Source organism: Oncorhynchus masou, chromosome 1 (genome assembly GCF_036934945.1).
Source record: "Oncorhynchus masou masou isolate Uvic2021 chromosome 1, UVic_Omas_1.1, whole genome shotgun sequence".
Classification (NCBI taxonomy): Eukaryota; Metazoa; Chordata; class Actinopteri; order Salmoniformes; family Salmonidae; genus Oncorhynchus; species Oncorhynchus masou.
The window spans coordinates 32,722,006-32,739,651 of record NC_088212.1 but is presented as its reverse complement, the minus strand read 5'-3'; the positions used below and the strand labels follow the sequence as shown (position 1 = coordinate 32,739,651).

The window sequence follows — 17,646 nt, the reverse complement described above, 5'->3', positions numbered from 1 at the left end:
GACCGCTGACCCATTACGGATGCAGGCAATGAGGCAGTGATCGCCGAGATCTTGGTTGAAGACAGCAGAGGTGTATTTAGAGGGCAAGTTGGTTAGGATGATATCTATGAGGGTGCCCATGTTTAAGGCTTTGGGGAGGTACCTGGTAGGTTCATTGATAATTTGTGTGAGATTGAGGGCATCAAGTTTAGATTGTAGGATGGCTGGGGTGTTAAGCATGTTCCAGTTTAGGTCGCCTAGCAGCACGAGCTCTGAAGATAGATGGGGGGCAATCAGTTCACATATGGTGTCCAGAGCACAACTGGGGGCAGAAGGTGGTCTATAGCAGACTGCAATGGTCAGAGACTTGTTTTTAGAGAGGTGGATTCTTAAAAGTAGAAGTTCAAATTGTTTGGGTACAGACCTGGATAGTAGGACAGAACTCTGCAGGCTATCTTTGCAGTAGATTGCAACACCGCCCCCTTTGGCAGTTCTATCTTGTCTGAAAAGGTTGTAGTTTGAAATTAAAATTTCAGAATTTTTGGTAGTCTTCCTAAGCCAGGATTCAGACACAGCTAGAACATCCGGGTTGGCAGAGTGTGCTAAAGCAGTGAATAGAACAAACTTAGGGAGGAGGCTTCTAATGTTAACATGCATGAAACCAAGGCTATTACGGTTACAGAAGTTGTCAAAAGAGAGCGCCTGGGGAATAGGAGTGGAGCAAGGCACTGTAGGGCCTGGATTCACCTCTACATCGCCAGAGGAACAGAGGAGGAGTAGAATAAGGGTGCGGCTGAAAGCAATAAGAATTGGTCGTCTAGAATGTCCGGAACAGAGAGTAAAAGAAGGTATCTGGGGGCGATAAAATAGCATCAAGGTATAATGTACAGACAAAGGTATGGTAGGATGTGAATACAGTGGAGGTAAACCTAGGTATTGAAAGATGGAGAGATATTGTCTCTAGAAACATCATTGAAACCAGGAGATGTCATTGCATGTGTGGGTGGTGGAACTAATAGGTTGGATAAGGTATGGTGAGCAGGACTAGAGGCTCTACAGTGAAATAAGCCAATAAACACTAACCAGAACAGCAATGGACAAGGCATATTGACATTAAGGAGAGGCATGCTTAGTCGAGTGATCAAAAGGGTCCAGAATGGAGAGGTTGGTTGGGGGTCATGGCGATCCAGACAGCCAGCCAGGCCATCGGTAGCAAGCTAGCATAGGATGGACGTCTGTTATTAGCCACCTCTTGCGCTCCGTCAGTAGATTAGTGGGGTTCCGTGTGGTAGAGGGGACCAATCCAAATCACACAACAACAACAAAAATAAAAACAATAGATATAGCTAGAGGCCCAGAAGAAGAAAAAAATAACAATAAAAATAAATAAATAAATTGTCCGATTATCTATTCAGATAGCAGCCAATAAGACAGCTAATGGCTAGCAGGCCGCAGATGGGCGCCCAGGCAACGTCGCAACGGAGGAACCAGACGGATAACTCCCTCGGGTAGACAACGTCGGCAGTTCAGCCGTGAAGGCCCGGCGGGGCTCCGCGCAGGCAGCAAAACGGGTCCGTACAGGTGACCGCAGCCCAGGACCGATTGATGGAACTCCTCAGCTGGCTAGCTCAGGAACAACCGATGCTCGCTCCGGAATCGACGAAAACTCCAACTAGCTTCCAATTAGCTTCTGGATTAGCTTCTGGCTAGCTCCTGGCTAGCTTCTGGCCAGTTTCCGGCCAGCTCCTGACCCAGCTTGTGATTAGCTTCTGGATTAGCTCCTGGCTAGCTTCTGGCTAGTTTCTGGCTAGCTTCTTGGATGATTTCAGACTTGAGGTAAATAATACTTTTTTATAAATATAAATTGGTGAGGCGGGTTGTAGGAGAGTGTTTTGAGGATGAGTTTATGGAAAATTTAAATAAAAAAATGTATGAAAAAAGTTATATATATATATATAGGACACGACAAGACGAGGACAAAAGACGTCTGAACTGCTATGCCATCTTGGTAAGAATGTGAACTCCAGGAGGAGAAACATGATATTTGACAACCATCAGTGCTCCTCCCACTCCCACCACAATGTAGGCCACCCAAGGTAATGGAAAACCCTTAAACATGTATAATGATTCCACACTAACGAGACAGCCTGAGAGAGTGTTCTAAATGTATACATTTAAGGACTAAGAGTATCACTGGTGAGTGCAACCATTTCAAATGAACCAACAGCTATACACTTCAGTTAACCTATACCACAAATTACTAAAATGAAATCATCTACACTCTTAGAAAAAAGGGTTCCAAAAAGGTTATTCGGCTGTCCCAATAGGAGAACCCTTCTTGGTTCCAGGTAAAATCCTTTTGGGTTCCAGGTAGAACCATTTTGGATTCCATGTAGAACCCTCTGTGGAAAGGGTTCTAAATGGAACCCAAAAGGGTTCTACATGGAACCAACAAGTGTTATCCTATGGGAACAAACAAATAACCCTTTTAGGTTCTAAATAGCAACTTTCTTCAAAAAGTGTACTACTCTGAGGAGGACTAACAATAAGCAGCTTCTGTTGTGAGGAAAGAAAATGCACTCTGACCTTGCCAGTGGATTTGACGCCTTTGAAGATGCACAAGTAGACTATGACCCAGGCCAGGATGAGGATGCCAAACAGCTCCCAGCGTAGTCCTCCTGCATCCTCAATACCATTGGTTATCTCCAGAACCCTGTGACTGAGAGAGGAAGGAAGGGTCAGGATGGGAAACAAAGCTAAAGAAACCTTCATAGCTTATCATACTGTTATCATTCAATAACACAAAATCCCTGACTTTACAGTAATCTGTCCTCCTGCTCCAATTCACATCCAACTTTGAGTTTTCATTACTTTTCTCACCATATGATTACCCAAAGAGAGTACAAACCCACTGTGATAAAAACAAGCTATAACAATAACCACAAGAGTCCTGAGCCCTACCCATGTCTGCGACTTTCAGGTCCTACCACTACGTCAATAAGTAAAAAAAAACATTAAATTAAGATTCCCAATGAGATTTCAACCTTTATTAACCAACTCAAAAAGACAGCGAGAAGTTTGTTGAATTCCCAATGTGTTATTATTGCTTTCAACCATCTAAAAGTACAACCAAATTCCAATGGAAAAACAATGTCTGATTTTTGGTTTAGTGATCATCTAACTGGGTTATGGCTGCGCTTTCAACCATTAAAAAGCACAACAAAGATCAAATGGGAATACAATGTCAGCTATTTTGAATTAACACAATATGTGTTATATGTTATCACTGTGCTTCATCTAATATCACGACCACATGACAAAGTACATAGTGCAAGTGATCAATGCTGTTCAAGATTCTGCTATCTTTGCATGCTATCTTGAACATGCACGCTTTCGATAATCACATAAAAATACATTTATAGTTACATTAGGCTACCCTCAAAATGTGGCCATGGATGTGTTACTCATGTTGAATAACTACTGTTACATTATTTTGTAAGATAGCCCGAACTTTACACTATTTACTGCATTACAAAAATATTATTGAATTGTGTTTGGTTGACAATGAATCCAAATGTTAACATTTAAAGAACATCTAACGCTTGAAAAGTTCTGTCACTGGTTTAATCTTATTCTTTAACTTTTCATTTTGGTTTAGTTGGAGACGTAAAGTTAATAGCCAATTAACTGTATTGCAAAGGTGATATTAATTTATAGTCAAACTGGAATTTGATCATTTATATGTTGGATTCATATCTCCATCTCAAACAATAATCAAAGAATAGTTAAAGAATAGGACTAAATTACATCAAACTTTATTTAATGTGCATTTAAAGTTATATTTAGTACTATTATTTGACTTAGATTTTTTGGGTTGAAATGGTGACATGAATCCAACATATCAATTATTTATTTATAGACAAACTGGAATTAAAAAGACAGACAGTCAGTGGCACAGATGGAACTATCCAAGCAGAAAATACATCTCCTTCAAATGTTGATATTTGGTTGTGTTGACAACCAAACACAAACCAATATCCAGTTTGTCTACAAATTAATCATTTATTTGTTGGATTCCCATCTCAACAACAACAAAAAACATTGAAGTTTAAGAATAGGACTAAATCTAATCCAACTTTAAATGCACTTTAAATAAAGTTTGATTGGATTTAGTCCTATTCTTTAACTTCGGCTGTTGGTTGAGATGTGAATCCATCATATTAATGATTCACTTGAAGATTACATTGGACGTCAAGAAAAGCTTGAAACCGTAGGCCATATTTGTTTTTTCTTTGTTTAACAATAGCTGCTGATGACTTTGCAAATGCTATATAGGCTTAAATAGTATCATTGTTGATATGACTTATAAACTATGGTTCCATTTCATTTGCTCTGTTAAACCTACCCTTCTGGAATGACTGATAGTAATGACATTTATTCACTGTTGCTAAGAGGTCACTCAATAATCATTCTCACAATAGCACATTGGTAGTAGTCAGTGAGAGATATAAAAGATACGCATGGCTGGGCTGGGTTAAAACCCTGGATGGGAGACCAAATTAATAGCTGTAGATCAACTCTTCAGTAGGAAGTGCTGCCCAGCCTAATGTTTGTTTTTTTGATAGTGGATATAAGGTTTGAAGATCTGACGTTGTTTCAAAGGGACAAATTCAACATATTTAATACAAAGGTTTGTCAATGTTGAAAATGGGTTACCATTAGGACATAATCCTGTGGTTTAAAGTTTACCCTCAAAACAACAGTTAACGTTAATTACAATGTATTTTAAAACAGATTCCATGGCAATACGTTGACAAATTACAATGAAACAACGTCAATTCAACCAGTTTGTGCCCAGTTGGTCAGTGCTTACTCAAAGTACTGCTGACTGGCTGATTGCAGGTGGGTGGCGTTTCCAGGGAAACCGCTGGAGCAGTTACCCACGGCATTCCAGGTGTTGTTGCAGGACTGCCAGGGGAAGATGGCTCGGAATGAGTTGAAGAAGTAGTAGAGTGCCCAGCTCATAAGAACGTTGTAGTAGGTGCAGAGCACAAAGGAGATCACGACTGTGGCAATGCCCACACCTGTAGAGCGACAGGGAGGGCAAAGAGGACAAAGTAAGATACCTGTCCTACAGTGGTGATGGCCAAGCAGCAGTAGCTACTTTCTCCTCTGGTGTCTCTTGTGTATGGACCTCCTTCGGCAGTGTACTGAACTGTATGTGGATCTGTAAAGGTAGGCCTGGGTAAACAACAATGGTAGTGCTCCCATTAACAATTAGCTGTGGACAAAGTTTTTTTGTAAAGATACTGTACAAAGGTGGTACACTTCCAGGTAATGTGAGGTTCCAAGAAAGATTAATAGCTGCTATGATAGGATTTGAGACATGCATGTTGCTACAATCCAACTAAACTAGTGTAGCATGCGTAAAATAAATGCCTGAGCAGTGTTTCTATCTTTCTGGTCGGGGAAAGGATCTCTTCTGCACTGTTCAACCAATCCATTAAATGTCGAGGAGTCGTTCAGATGCAATGTTGCCCAAAAGCAGATGTCGCGTCCAAAATCAGATGTCGCGTCACAAGCTCTCTTTCCATTTCCCCTGAAAACTGGATGCATCCGGTTATTACCAACCCGCTGAGTGTGCAATCCGACAAACACTTTCCAGGAAAGCCAAAGCTCTTGTACTTGATTGAGGTCACTAATTAGTAAAGAACTCCACTCACCTGGAGGTCTAGGTCTTAAATGAAAGGGAGAAAAAAAAAAAAAACAGCCGACACTAGGCCTTACATGAATTTGACAGCCCATCCCAGCTTTCTCTAATATAAACAAAAAGGTTCAGTAACAGGACCCATTCAAAACCATGCAAACCATGAAAACCAGAGGTGGGTAGAGAACGCAACATTGGCCATAACCGGGTCACAACTAAATACTGTAGGCCAGCAGTTCCTAACTTAGAATAATTCCAGTATTTTGTGGGAACTAAAGAAGAGTCATATATTGACATCCTGTTTCAGGCCTTTTGGCATCTGTGGATATATTGAGTTGGGATTTAATTTGCGACACAGTCATTCAACAACAGGACAACATATATATATACACATTTAAAACACAATAAAGATATATCTATATAAATAAACAATAGTACGCAAGTATAAACACCATGGGACCACGCAGCCATCATACCGCTCAGGAAGGAGACACGTTCTGTCTCCTAGAGGTGAATGTACTTTGGTGCGAGAAGTGCAAGTCAATCCCAGAACAACAGCAAAGGACCTTGTGAAGATGCTGGTGGAAACAGTTACAAAAGTATCTATATCCACAGTAAAACGAGTCCTATATCGACATACCCTGAATGGCCCTCAGCAAGGAAGAAGCCACTGCTCCAAAACCGCCATAATAAAGCCAGACTACGGTTTGCAACTGCACATGGGGACAAAGATCGTACTTTTTGGGGAAATGTCCTCTGGTCTGATGAAACAAAAATAGAACTGTTTGGCCATAATGACCATCGTTATATTTGGAGGAAAATGGGGGAGGCTTGCAAGTTGAAGAACACCATCCCAACCATGAAGCACAGGGTGGCAGCATCATGTTGTGAGGGTGCTTTGCTGCAGGAGGGACTGGTGCACTTCACAAAATAGATGGCATCATGAGGAAAGAAAATTATATGGATATATTGAAGCAACACCTCAAGACGTCAGTCAGGAAGTTAAAGCCTGGTCACAAATGGGTCTTGCAAATGGACAATGAACCCCAAGCATACTTCCAAAGTTGTGGCAAAATGGCCAGGACAAGAACATTTAAGGTATTGGAGTGGCCATCACAAAGCCCTGACCTCAATCCCATAGAAAATGTGTGGGCAGAACTGAAAAAAAGCGTGAGCGAGCAAGGAGGCCTACAAACCTGACTCAGTTACACAAGCTCTGTCAGGAAGAACAGGCCAAAATGCACCCAACTTATTGTGGGAAGCTAGTGGAAGGCTACCCAAAACATTTGGCCCAAGTTAAACAATTTAAAGGCAATACTACCAAATACTAATTGAGTGTATGTAAACTTCTGACCCATTGGGAATGTGATGAAAGAAATAAAAGCTGAAATAAATCACTCTACTATTATTCTGACATTTCACATTCTTAAAAATAAAGTGGTGATGCTAACTGACCTAAGACAGGGAAATTGTACTAGGATTAAATGTCAGGAATTGTGAACACCTGAGTAAAAATGTATTTGGCTAAGGTGTATGCAAACTTCTGACTTCAACTGTACATAAACACACTACATTGTGTGAGGCTGCATGGCCATGGAAACCCATTTCATGAAGCTCCCAACGAACAGTTCTTGTGCTGAAGTTGCTTCCAGAGACAGTTTGGAACTCGGTATTGAGTGTTGCAACAGAGGACAGACGGTTTTACACGTTACACGCTTCAGTACTCGTAGGTCCTGTTCTGTGAGCATTTGTGGCCCGCCACTTTGTGGCTGAATCGTTGCTGCTCCTAGACAATTCCACTTCATAATAACAGCACTTACAGACGACTGGGGCAGCTCTAGAAGGGCAGAAATGTGACTGACTTGTTGGAAATGTGGCATCCTATGACAGTGCCACATTGAAAGTCACTGAGCTCTTTAGACCTAATGATTAAAGCAGTTCAGGTTCACTACCGAGACTTGACCTGGGTCCCCTGCTGTGCTGGGTCAAGTGTCTCAGTTGAACACTGAATAACCAAACATTGTGCAATTTTTTACAAGACATCACCGAAAGCTGGGCTTAACTGTCAGAAACTGTGTTGAGTTTCTCTTCTCTGAATAGTTTTGATTTTAAAAAGTCCTTATCGCCTAAAATATGTGGAGACAACACTTTAGCAGTAGTGTCTTAATGTGTATACTGTTCATAAATCTTTCTACTGGGACACTGCATTACAGAATATACATAAATGTACTCCAAGAAGAACTGAATCTTTACAAACAAATCTGTGAGGTTTCAAGTTTTAATGTCATGTGGACCAGTACAGTGAAATGCTCTAACCCCAACAATGTAGTAATCAATAACAATGTAATACTAAAAATAACATAAGGTATAACAAAAAAGCACAAAGAAAAATAAGAAAAATGTGCAAGGATACTGGAGTGATAGCGGTAGATATGTATAGGGGTAAGGCGACTCGGCATCAGGTTGATAAACAGAGTAACAACAGAGTATATGATAATTGTATGTGAGTGGGTGTGCGTGTGTAGAGCAGCGGTTCCAAAACTATGGGTTCAGGGGTCGCCTGATAAGAAAATGGAGTAGAGGGAGAATTTTCCAAAATCCTGAAGAATATATATTTTTAAAAATATAATGTCGTCTTTATATCTCAAAATTATTGTAATGTGGGAAAGGGCAACACTTGACCATTGCACTTGAATCATTCCCATAGTGAATGACTAGGTCCGCTACGCTATGAAACCACACATTATTTCAGAGACTTTGATATTACCGGCTGCAATTGATATGGTGAAAACAAAGTGTGGGGAGGCAGGTGCACAGAAACTCCCATCAATACCTTTGTCAATACCTTTGTCAGATATCACTGTTAAATGAAGAATTGCTATTGCTAACAATACAGAGGAAACGGACTGAAATTACTTAAACTCCCCCAGCTTATGCTCTCCAAATGGATGTTAGCTTTGAGGGCTAAGATGCCCATCTATTGCTTTTGTTTGCTATACATGTCGGGGGATGCTATTCCTGAAGACATCCTGTTCCGTTTCACGAGAATGAAAGGGCACAGAGGATGTTCAGTGTGCTGTGGTTGTATTGACGAAAAAACAGATTCCATGGGATGGAATGGTGGCACAGATGGGGATCTAGAGAGCATGACAATGTTCTATTTAGTACCGAGGCTTGGTGGTTATCGAGGGGAGAGTGTTGGAAAGATTTTTCGCATTGAGAGGGGAACTGTTGTCATTCGCAATGGATGTAGAAATAAATAAAAAAATTAAAGACTTGGTTGACTGTGTGTAATGACTACATTTTCGTGGACTACACAGAAAATGTAACAGACATATTTGGAAATCTGAACGGATGTTTGCAGTGGAACATTCTACAGATGAGTGAATCAGTGGATTCAGAGGAAATCATTTTTAATGGAGAGAGTCTTTCAAAAGCAAATCATGCCTGCTTCCCTCAGCTGAACATATTTCTAACAGAAAACAGCATCAGTAACTGTCCCATCGCTTGGAGGAGCACTTTGGGACCTACTTCCCAATCCGTTTGACTGTGATCCTGGCTCAGTTGACATGCCAGTAAGTGATGTGACTGAATGCATTCACAGGTCACTAAAGAGGAGTTTTGATTCCTGACTCAAAGGGAATAATACCCTGCCCCCCCAAAAAAATGCAAGCTCTGAGTGGGAAAAAAACGTTTTGAAAAGGTCATCCAACTCAGAATTCAGACTCTGGCCTCTTTTTAAAGCTCAGACTTTCCGACCTGAAGATCACGGGCGTCATGATGTGACCTCGTATTTTTCCCAGTTGTCTTGAAAGCACCATCAAACCCATGGCAGCCTTTGTCAGCTCATATCTGTGTGAAGCTGGATTCAGAGCTCTCGTCTGCATTAAAACCAAATATCGATCCAGGTTGGATGTGACAGCAGAGATGAGGCGTGCACTGTCGACCACGCCCCCTGACTTTGAGAAGCTCCGACGTGACATGCATCAAGCACACCCATCTCATTAGTGGTGGTGAGATGAGAAGACAACCAGAAATACTGTTAGAATGTTTTTCAATTGAATAGAAAAGTTAACATTGGCTGTTAATTACATTTTTTTTTTCACATTGTTGGGGTTCCAAGAATTTTCAGATATCAACATGGGGTCGTGGGCCCAAGAGGTTTGGGAACCCCTGGTGTAGAGTCAGTATAAATGTATGTGCATATTATGTGTGTGTGTTTGTGTGTGAGCAAATTATGAAGTGAGTGTGTGTGTGTGTTGGAGTGTCAGTGTGCGTAGGGCCCTGTGAGTGTATGTAGGGTCCTGTGAGTGTGCATAGAGACAGTGCAAAAATATAAATTAAATAAAAACACAAGGGTCAACTCTGATAGTCCATGTAGACATCTGGCTAGCTTTGTTAGCAGTCTTATGGCTTGGAGATAGGAACTGTTGAGGAGCCTGTTGGTGTCAGACTTGATGCACCGTTACCGCTGCTGTGCGGTGGCTGGTCTATTTAACGATTTTCCCAGGCCTTCCTTTCACATCTACTGATATAGAGGTCCTGGATGTAGTGGGCTGTCCACACCACCCTCTGTAGTACCATGCAATCGTGGGTGCTAGTAGCAATGTAGCCAGCCAAGATGCTCTCAATGATATAGCTGTAGAACTTGACGATTTGAGGGCCCATGCCAAACTTCTTCAACCTCCTGAGGGGGAAGAGGCGCTGTCGCACAATCTTCATGACTGTGCGGGTGTGTGTGGACCATTAAGTCCTCAGGGATTTGGACACAGAGGAACTTGAAGCCCTCGACCCACTCCACCTCAGCCCCATCGATATGGATGGGGGCATGCTCACCCCATTGTTTCCTGTAGACCATGATCAGCTCCATGGTCTTACAAACATTGAGGGAAAGGTTGTTGTTCCGGCACACCACTGCCAGGTCACTGACCTCTTCCCTGTAGGCTGTCTCATCTGTAGGCTGTCTCATCGCAAGGTGATCAGGCCTACACTACCACCGTCAGGAAGTCCAGGATCCATGTTGCAGAGGGAGGTGTCCAGTCCCAGGGTCCTAAACTTGGTGACGAGCTTGGAGGGGACAATGGTGTTGGAACGCTGAGCTGTAGTCAATAAACAGCATTCTCACATAGGTACAGTATCCCTATTATATGGTGGGTGAAGGCCGTGTGAAGTGCAGTTGAGATTACATCATCTATGGATTTGTTGGGGCGGTATGAACATTGGAGAGGGTGTCTGAGATGGAGTTGATGTGTGACATAACCAGCCTCTCAAAGCACTTCATGATTACAGATGTGAGTGCTAGAGGGCAGTAATCATTGTGGCATGAAGCCTGAAGATTTCTGGGGAACAGGAATGATGGTGGTCATCTTAAAACATGTGGGGATTACAAACTGGGACAAGGAGAGTTCAAAAATTACAGTGAATATGCCTGGCAGCTGTTCTGCACATGCTCTGAGGACCCACACTGGGGTACCGTTGGGCTCCACGGCCTAAACGGGTGTTGACCTGATTAAAAGACCTTACTCACGTCGGCGAGATCACCTAGTCCATTGGGACGGTGATGGCCCTCACACCAGATGTTGTCATTGTCAAAGTGTGCATAAAATGCATTGAGTTCATCTGGTGGAGAGGCATATATGGGCAGGTCAAGGCTGGGTCTTCCTTTGTAATACGTAATGTAGCCCCTGCCATGTGGCGGGAATCAGAGCCTGTGTACTATGATTCCACTTTCCCTATATTGTCCTTTCGCTCGTTTGTCCTTTCGCTCGTTTGAGGTCATATGTGGAGGTCATAGCAGTTCTTCTTGTACTTATTCCGGTCCTCAGCCGTAGCCACAGGGTTGTCTGTGATAGCCCTGTCCTTTATTTAACTAGGCAAGTCAGTTAAGAACAAATTCTTATTTTCAATGACAGCCTAGGAACAGTGGGTTAACTGCCTTGTTCAGGGGCAGAACGACCGATTTTTACCTTGTCAGCTCGGGGATTCGATCTTGCAACCTTTTGGTTCCAAGTCCAATGCTCTAACCACTAAGCTACCTGCCACCCCAGTTTAGTGTCATCCTCAGTGTTAATCCAGGGCTTTCGATTGGGGAAGCAACATGGTCGATGCATTTCCCAATGAAGCTGGTGACGGAGGTGGTTAGCTTGTTGATGCTATCTGTGGAGTCTCAAAACATATTCCAATCAGCCCTAACAAATCAATACTGTAGCATAACCTCTGATTCTGGGTGATAATTTCTCAATGGAAGGAGTCACGTGTACTTCCTGTTTGAGATTCTGCTTGTAAATAGGAAACAGTACGGATACATGATCTGATTTTCCGAATTGCGGATGAGGGGCCTTATATGCTTGCTTGTGGGTAGAATAACAGTGGTCTAAGTCTTTATCTCCCCTAGTGGTGAAGGAGACGTGTTGATGGATGTTGGGTATCACGTGTCTTAATGACGCATAATTAATATCACCGGCAACCAGAAAAGCAGCCTATGGAGGTACGTTGTCCTGCTTGTAGCCTCATACAGTTTGTTAAGTGCCAGCTTGTTATTTTCTTGTCCTGAAGTGGAATGTATACAACAATCACAATAACAGCTGAAAATCCCCTGGGAGGTAGAAGGGTTGGCATTTGATCATCTGGTATTCCATGACAGGTGAACAATGGGTCGACTTTTCTACCACGCTTGAGTCAGCAAACCAGTTGTTGTTGATGAAGAGGGAAACCCCTCCCCCTCTTGATTTCCCTTACTCCACTGTCCTGTCCGCACGGTTAATGGTGAATCCATTGAGTTGGATAGCATCTTGTCCGAGAGCCACGTTTCAGAAAAGCAGAGAATATTGCAGTTTCTAGAGTCCCATTGGTTGCTAATCCACGATCTGAGGTCATCCATTTTAGGCCAGTAAAAAAATGCAGGGAAGTGGTGGCCGGTTTCCCCTTCGCCTTAATCTCTCCAGGATGTCTCTTCCCTCTGTAATGCCAGAATTTCCTCTTGGGTAACCCGACCATTGTGTTGGAATTACAGAAAGAGCCCAGGGCAGATGAGTCGAAGTCAAAGTTGAAGCCGCAATTGAGGTATGTAACTGCCGATTTGATGTTCAAAGTTATTGAAAGAAATGATAGTGGATACATTTAGTGAAAATAAAGTAAAATTTGGGTCGGAGCTTGCAAAAAGGCGGACATCCAGTACGGCGCCATCTTGAGTAAGGTCAGGTCATGTTTGGTGGCTCACAAAAGAAAACTAAATATTTTGGCATTGTTAGCAGAGAAAGAATTATGGAATGCTGCTGCCAATATGGAGGGATGGGCTGGAAAACACCTATATCAACACAATGATGGAGCCCAATCTATCCCCACTGATCTCCCGGATCAGTTGGAACTACTACACGTGGTACACCATAAGCCTCTTCTTTTGTCATCCATCCCCGAGTTTGATCTTTCCCTTCACGCTAATTTATTGGCTCTTCCTAACACACCCAGAGTGGCGTAATGGTGTTTGCGTTCTCCCTGTCAAAATGAGTTTCATCTACAGTGTTCAATAACAACCCAGCGCCGCTATGCTGCAGACGAGGAAGAATTCCGTGGGAGTGGTCAAAAGCATTGGAATATTTGAAGAAGAATTGCTTAATTGTATGTACTGCAAAACAATAATATTGTGAATTGTAAGGGATCAGGGGTTGATCTCCAAATGTACAGTTACGGTTATCATTATTTTGTCAAGAAATAACTAAGTAAAATCAGGTCAAATACATTCTCAGTTTAGTAATCTAAAGCTAGAGAACCTCAAAAGCCAACACATTCTTTAGTCCAGTAGCCGATCTCTATCTTTCACTACAGCAAGATTGCAACACATTGTGGGATGATATTGCCAGCAAGGAAAACCAATTGGCTGAGTTTACAATTTGAGAAACACAAAAGCTCTTCTGATGCAATGCTACTTGTACACCTATTATTCAAATGTTAACCCTTTGTGTTAATGTTAACCTTTTCATGACCCAAGTCTCCCTGTGTAGATTCTGCTACTGCACCTGCAAAACTGCTAAGTCTTGGTGATTTCACCTGACATGCCCAACAACAATATAGGCACATAGGTCATCTGATTGTGTTGAAGAAGAACAGGTTCCACCAGATTGAATTAAGAGTGCATTTTTTAAATATGCAATTACATGCCATTGTAGCGACATGTCATATGTTGAACAATGATGAACATTTTATTTAACAAGGCAAGTCAGTTAAGACCAAATTCTTAATTACAATGACGGCCTACACCGGTCAAACCCAGACGATGCTGGGCCAATTGTGCGCTGCCCTATGGAACTCCCAATCACGGCTGGTTTTGATACAGCCTGGATACGAACCAGGGTGTCTGTAGTGACGCTTCTAGACCTGAGATGCGGTGCCTTAGACCGCTGCACCACTCAGGAGCCCTACACATACTTTTACTGTCTGTCTAGAATGTTGAACTGTTATGGACTATTGAGTTCCTTCCTCCAAGCACACTCTCTAAGACAAAGGGTCAGAAAAGTGGCCCTTCACACCTAGGTAAATACCATGTGACTTCACAGGACTACAAAAAAGACACTGCTGTCTCCCCCTTTTAGCCTCTTATCCTGCTGGACCTTCATCGATGAGGGAGAAGAACCTCCATCTTCAGTAGGCTGACCACAAGGAAGGACCTTCGCCTTAAAATGGCAAGAACTGGTAAACTGATAAGTTAGGAAAAGTACATTTATAGAAATTGGGACGGAACAGCCCATGCACTAAACAGTCTCAGATGGAGTTTTCATTTAAGCTAACCTTCTTCAAAGAAAGAAGAAGAAGACCATTTAGAGCACAGCCTCTGCAACTCAAAGGAAGAGCCATCAGGTAGAACAAGCAGGGACAAAACCCAAAGAGCAGTCCATGAGGGACCATCCAAACTCAGAGGAAAGGAGCAAGAAACCACCACCAGGGAACCCCTCAACTCAGGACAGAGGACACACTGCCATCTTTCCAATGTTCACCTCCATACGGCCTAACCAGAGCCAAGGACAACAGACTATCACATCTTTAAATATTAAGATAGAATGAAAGACAAGAGACCTCAATATATGTCCTACCTTTTCATGATCCCTCTCATTATGATTGTAAATATCTTGATTAGAGTTATTATACACTACATGACCAAAAGTATGTGGACAGCTGCTCATCGAACATCCCATTCTAAAATCATGGGCATTAATATGGAGTTGGTCCCCCCTTTGGTACTACAACAGCCTCCACTCATCTGGGAAGGCTTTCCACTAGATGTTGGAACATTTCTGCAGGGACTTGTTTCCATTCAGCCACAAGAGCATTATTAAGGTCGGGGCATTGATGTTGGCCGATTAGGCCTGGCTCACAGTCGGTGTTCCAATTCATCCCAAAGGTGTTCGATGGGGTTGAGGTCAGGGCTCTATGCAGGCCAGTCAAGTTCTTTCACATCGATCCCAACACCCATTTCTGTATGGACCTCATTGTCATGCTGAAACAGGAAAGGCCATTCCCAAAACTGTTGCCCAAAAGTTGGAAGCACAGAATTGTCTAGAATGTCATTGTATGCTGCAAAGTTTAGATTTCCCTTCACTGAAACTAATAACAGCACCAGACCATTATTCCTCCTCCACCAAACTTCACAGTTGGCACTATGCATTGGGGTCAGACTGCCAGATGGTGGTGTGATTCATCACTCCAGAGAACGCGCTTCTACTGCACCAGAGTACAAAGGCGGTGAGCTTTACACCACTTCAACCGACGCTTGGCATTGCGTATGGTGATTCTAGGCTTTTGTGCAGCTGCTCGGCCATGGAAACTCATTTCATGAAGCTCCTAACAAACAAGTTATAGTGCTGACATTGCTTCAAGAGACAGTTTGAAACTCTGTAATGAGTGTTGCAACAGAGGACAGACGATTTTTACACACCTCAGCACTCGGCGGTCCCATTCTGTGAGTTTGTGTGGCCTACAACTTTGTGGCTGAGCCGTTGTTTCTTCTAGACGTTTCCACTTCACAATAACAGCACTAACAGTTGACCAGGGCAGCTGCAGTAGGACAGAAATTTGACGAACGGACTTGTTGGAAAGGTGGCATCATATGATGGTGCACGTTGAAAGTCACTGAGCTCTTTAGTAAAGGCATTCTACTGCCAATGTTTGTCTATTGAGATTGCATGGCAGTATGATCAATAGTATACATCTATCAGCAACTGGTGTGGCTGAAACTGCCGAATCCACTCATTTGAACGGGTGTCCACATACACTATATACACAAAAGTATCTAGAATGTACAGTATAAAGAACTTGTGTTTGTCTTGTTATTCTGGGAAAGAACTCAAATTAATTCTCAAAGAATTTATACCTTCAGATTCATCTATGTATTACTATATTATCTAATTTTGGTCATGCCTTCTTAGACAAACTCTCTGAGGAATTACAAGACACATCTCAGGGACACCAGGATACCAAGGAGACAATCAGCCAAAACATACAGTACACGTGAGGCCGCTCAAAGTATAAATAAAACAAAGCAAATCTTGGTCTAACAAATAAAATACAACATGTGTGCCCAAACCAGTGGGTTTTTAGACATAGGAAAGCATTTAGCAAAGGAAGAACTGTCAGCTCAGTTTGAGCTGCTGTGAAACTGGAGAGACGTAGTTGTATAGAATGTGAGAATATGAGTTTGGTGTATGATAAAATCCACAAGGCCATGTGGAATATGATGTGGAAAATAATCACATTAGGGGTCAACAGGAATATGCTGCATTCTGTATCCAAGCTCAACCACAAAAGTGACAAATTGTATATTACTCTATGGAATTACAAAATGACATTACAAACACAACCCACAGATAAAAGGTACAATGGTGGGTCAGGAGAGGAATGGGGTAGAGGATTTTACAATGATACATTCATATACTACTGAGTAAGTATACTGTAGGCATTAGTCCAGAGTGAAAATTGTGTTGGTTGAGCAGAGGAGAAGTTTGTGGGGAATTGATTGGGAGAACTGATGACAGAAATATCACAGTTACTATGTGTGGCATAGTAATATAAATTAAAAAGATATATACAGAAAGAACTACCTGCTTTTGGCCTTCACTTAGCACAGAGCCATTACCAGGCTGAAATGAGCGATAAATCAAGGGACGGACCCAAAAGTTTTGACCGGGTAGACTATCTCTGTCTTTGAGGAGATAAAAACTATGGAGAAAAGTCTGAAGTTAGAACAGGTGACAGAATACCTCATTGATTCAAACCCAAGATGATCAATGGCTGTTGATGGCTGGGCCTTGTACATTGAGGGAGCATTGGGTGACCGCTAGTGTCCTGAAGATCCACACATTCCATGGTCAAAAATAGTGCAATCTTCCAGACTACCAGAGTCAGAGGCCATTTGGTGTTCAAAGGCATTTGTATTTAACCAATCAGAATTCTTCAGTATGATTTGAAACATATTCAACTCTCTAAATAGTGAAAGTTGTATTATCTAACAGTGTCCCTACTGGACTGCAGAATGAGATCCAGGCAGAAAGTTTGAAATCTTTAACTTAGATGGAAAGTAGTACCCTGCAGTTGACACTAGAAATAGAACATCTTCTCTCAAAACACTGAGGACTTTGAAGGGATTGGTTTCGAGCCACTGATTTTGAACCTATAAGCTTATTTGATGTTTCAAAAGTAAATGTGTCAGGTTTTTTTCTGATAAAAACAATATGTTGTGAATCTGTGAATATCAAGAACACATGTTGAATCACCCATATCTGATTCCAAATTAAGATTAGAATTTGCTACTTTTATATGTTCAGAATGTAAACCATTTCACTCCTTTAGTAATTTTAACATGTGTCAACTCAAAAACGTAGCCCCAACTGTTTCGTAGTAGATTTTGATCAAAACAATTCTTCCAGAAAGCATGGGCCAAAGAATTTGAGAAACTAATTCAGGCACTACAA

General features: G+C 42.1%; 1 protein-coding gene across 1 annotated transcript in view; it reads right to left on the bottom strand.

Moving 5' to 3' along the window:
• LOC135542280 (sodium- and chloride-dependent GABA transporter ine-like) overlaps window positions 1-17,646 on the bottom strand; it is a 68,220-nt gene that overhangs the window by 28,984 nt on the left and 21,590 nt on the right. The window contains exons 3-4 of the mRNA XM_064969127.1: window positions 4,853-5,063; window positions 2,566-2,698 (exon numbers count right to left, since the gene is read on the bottom strand). Of these exons, the coding sequence (XP_064825199.1) occupies window positions 2,566-2,698; window positions 4,853-5,063 (344 nt within the window). The remainder of the gene's footprint in view (window positions 1-2,565; window positions 2,699-4,852; window positions 5,064-17,646) is intronic.